The sequence below is a fragment of the Rhagoletis zephyria genome, unplaced genomic scaffold (genome assembly GCF_001687245.7).
Source record: "Rhagoletis zephyria isolate East Lansing unplaced genomic scaffold, Rhagoletis_zephyria_1.1 Rzeph_scaffold_08752, whole genome shotgun sequence".
Lineage (NCBI taxonomy): Eukaryota > Metazoa > Arthropoda > Insecta > Diptera > Tephritidae > Rhagoletis > Rhagoletis zephyria.
Window position 1 is genome coordinate 22373 of NW_016165832.1, and position 1974 is coordinate 24346.

Below are 1974 nucleotides of genomic sequence, written 5' to 3' on the forward strand. Positions count from 1 at the left end.
GTTTGGTCGAAATCAAAAATCATGCTCGTACCTGACCGGTTGTCTGGAAATGGAAAGCATCGAGAGTAAGAAAAAATTCTCTCAAACTCTCTCCCATGTTGAAAAACCTGCAGATTTCTGCACGAACGGAAATTGGCAGGAATTCGCAAGTTTCCCTGCCAGCTGGTGTCCACGATTGCATTTCAAACATAATAAATTTTTATAGAATTTTTAAAATTCTTTCAGATGGACAAAAACAGGACATATGTACATGTATATTTCTTGTTGTTCTGACTTTCTCGACTCTGGTTGCAATTGCATTCCCATTGAGAATACAATTTTTTTTCAGCGAGTAAAGTCAAACCAATGGAATTAACTAAATTAATTATATCAACAAGTATTTACTTCCTTTTTTCATAAAAAAAATCGCTCGTGTTTATAAATTTTTAAATTTAACGAACTTATTTATTCTAATTATCGTAAACAAAAATGCAACCATGTGCCTCAATAATATGTTTTTCGTGATTGCCAATTCTTGCTGGCTGAAATTTTTCCAGAAAGAATTTGCAACTTCTCTCAAGAGAACTTTCACTTTGCGCTCTCAGTTTTTGAGTGATGGATAATTTTTTGGTCTGCACGAACGCGGTTTGGGCAAAAGTCATGATAATTCGTACAAATTTTTTGCTCGACGAACAAACCTTATGTTAACATGTATGTCAGCATTGGAAATTATGTTTAAATGAATTTCTGTTATCAGCAAATTAGTAATACGTACTTTTAGGGAAAAAAGAAATTTTGCATAAAACCAAAGTTAAGCCAAAAATATCAGGCGAACTCGTTTTTAGTTGAAGCTGGTAGATAAAACACGTCGGTTCGCGCGAATATTGGAAACCAGTCTTGAAAAATGCATCGCTACGTTATATTTTGTGTAATAGTGTGGTTGAAATTATTTGCGGTGCAGTCATTTAATTTAGCCCCTAAGCCAAATTTGATTATACGCGAAACGGTAGTAGATGAAATCAATAAAATTAATGCAAATGACCAGTATAGTTCATATTTCGGTTATACGATCGTACTCCGCGAAAAAAGGTTAGAAAAAAATCAACCTACATCAAAACTTTACGCCGTTGCTGTTTTTTTTTTTTTTTTTTGAGAACAACTATAAAGAATTTTTATTTTTTATTTTAGTGTTATCATTGGTGCACCACGAGCGCGAACTGTTGAAGCTTATCGTGAACCTAGAGAAACTGGTGGCATTTACAAATACGAATTTGATAACAAAACATTAAAAAAATTCGATTTCCAAAATGAAATGCCGTCTCAAACCTTCGCTTCGTTGCAATTGAACAGCACTCAGCAGTGGTTAGGTGGAGCCATGGACGGTGGGAGCAGAGACGCAGATCCCTTAATTGCATGCGCGCCACAATCGAAAGCTTTGTATGTTTACTTATATGTACAATTTTTATTACTTTTTATTTAACTAGCGAGTTAGTAGTTTCTAGTAGCCGCAAAAGCTAGTTTTGAAGTACTTCTACTTTACACACTTAAAGTCGGATTCATCGCTCTATGTAGTACAGAAATTTTCTTCCATGTGGTTGTTGTTGTGTTTCTCCCTCCAGAAGAGCAACTGAGAAAAGCTCAGAACGCGTTTGAGTTGTTAACTTAACTTCAACTTTAGTTCAGAACTAAAACGGTGAATCCGCCTTATAAGTCATGTTTATCTTAAAAGTCCTTTAATTTTTGATAAATATCGGAATTTAATTTCAACGGGTTCTTGACAACGTCTAACATCTGTTGATCGTTTTGTCCTAAAGTGGGGTTTGAAATCTCTAAAATCATACATTCACTTTTTGTACGATTTATAATCATATGTTTGAGCCTTTTCGACTATAATATACCGCTTTATGTGAAAGTAAAGGCGCCGATACCAAGAATATGACGAATGATTTTGAGATATAGCTTCCTTCCCTCCGGTTTTCAGCGGTGATGTTAATA

General features: G+C 34.8%; 1 protein-coding gene across 1 annotated transcript; it reads left to right on the plus strand.

Moving 5' to 3' along the window:
- Window positions 1–709: 709 nt before the first annotated feature.
- LOC108375328 (integrin alpha-PS3-like) lies at window positions 710–1416 on the plus strand (the record flags this gene model as incomplete). Its single annotated transcript, XM_017631434.1, has 2 exons — window positions 710–1068; window positions 1168–1416. Coding segments are annotated over exons 1-2 (434 nt in total), but the record flags the coding sequence as incomplete, so codon positions are not given.
- Between the last annotated feature and the right edge of the window lie 558 nt (window positions 1417–1974).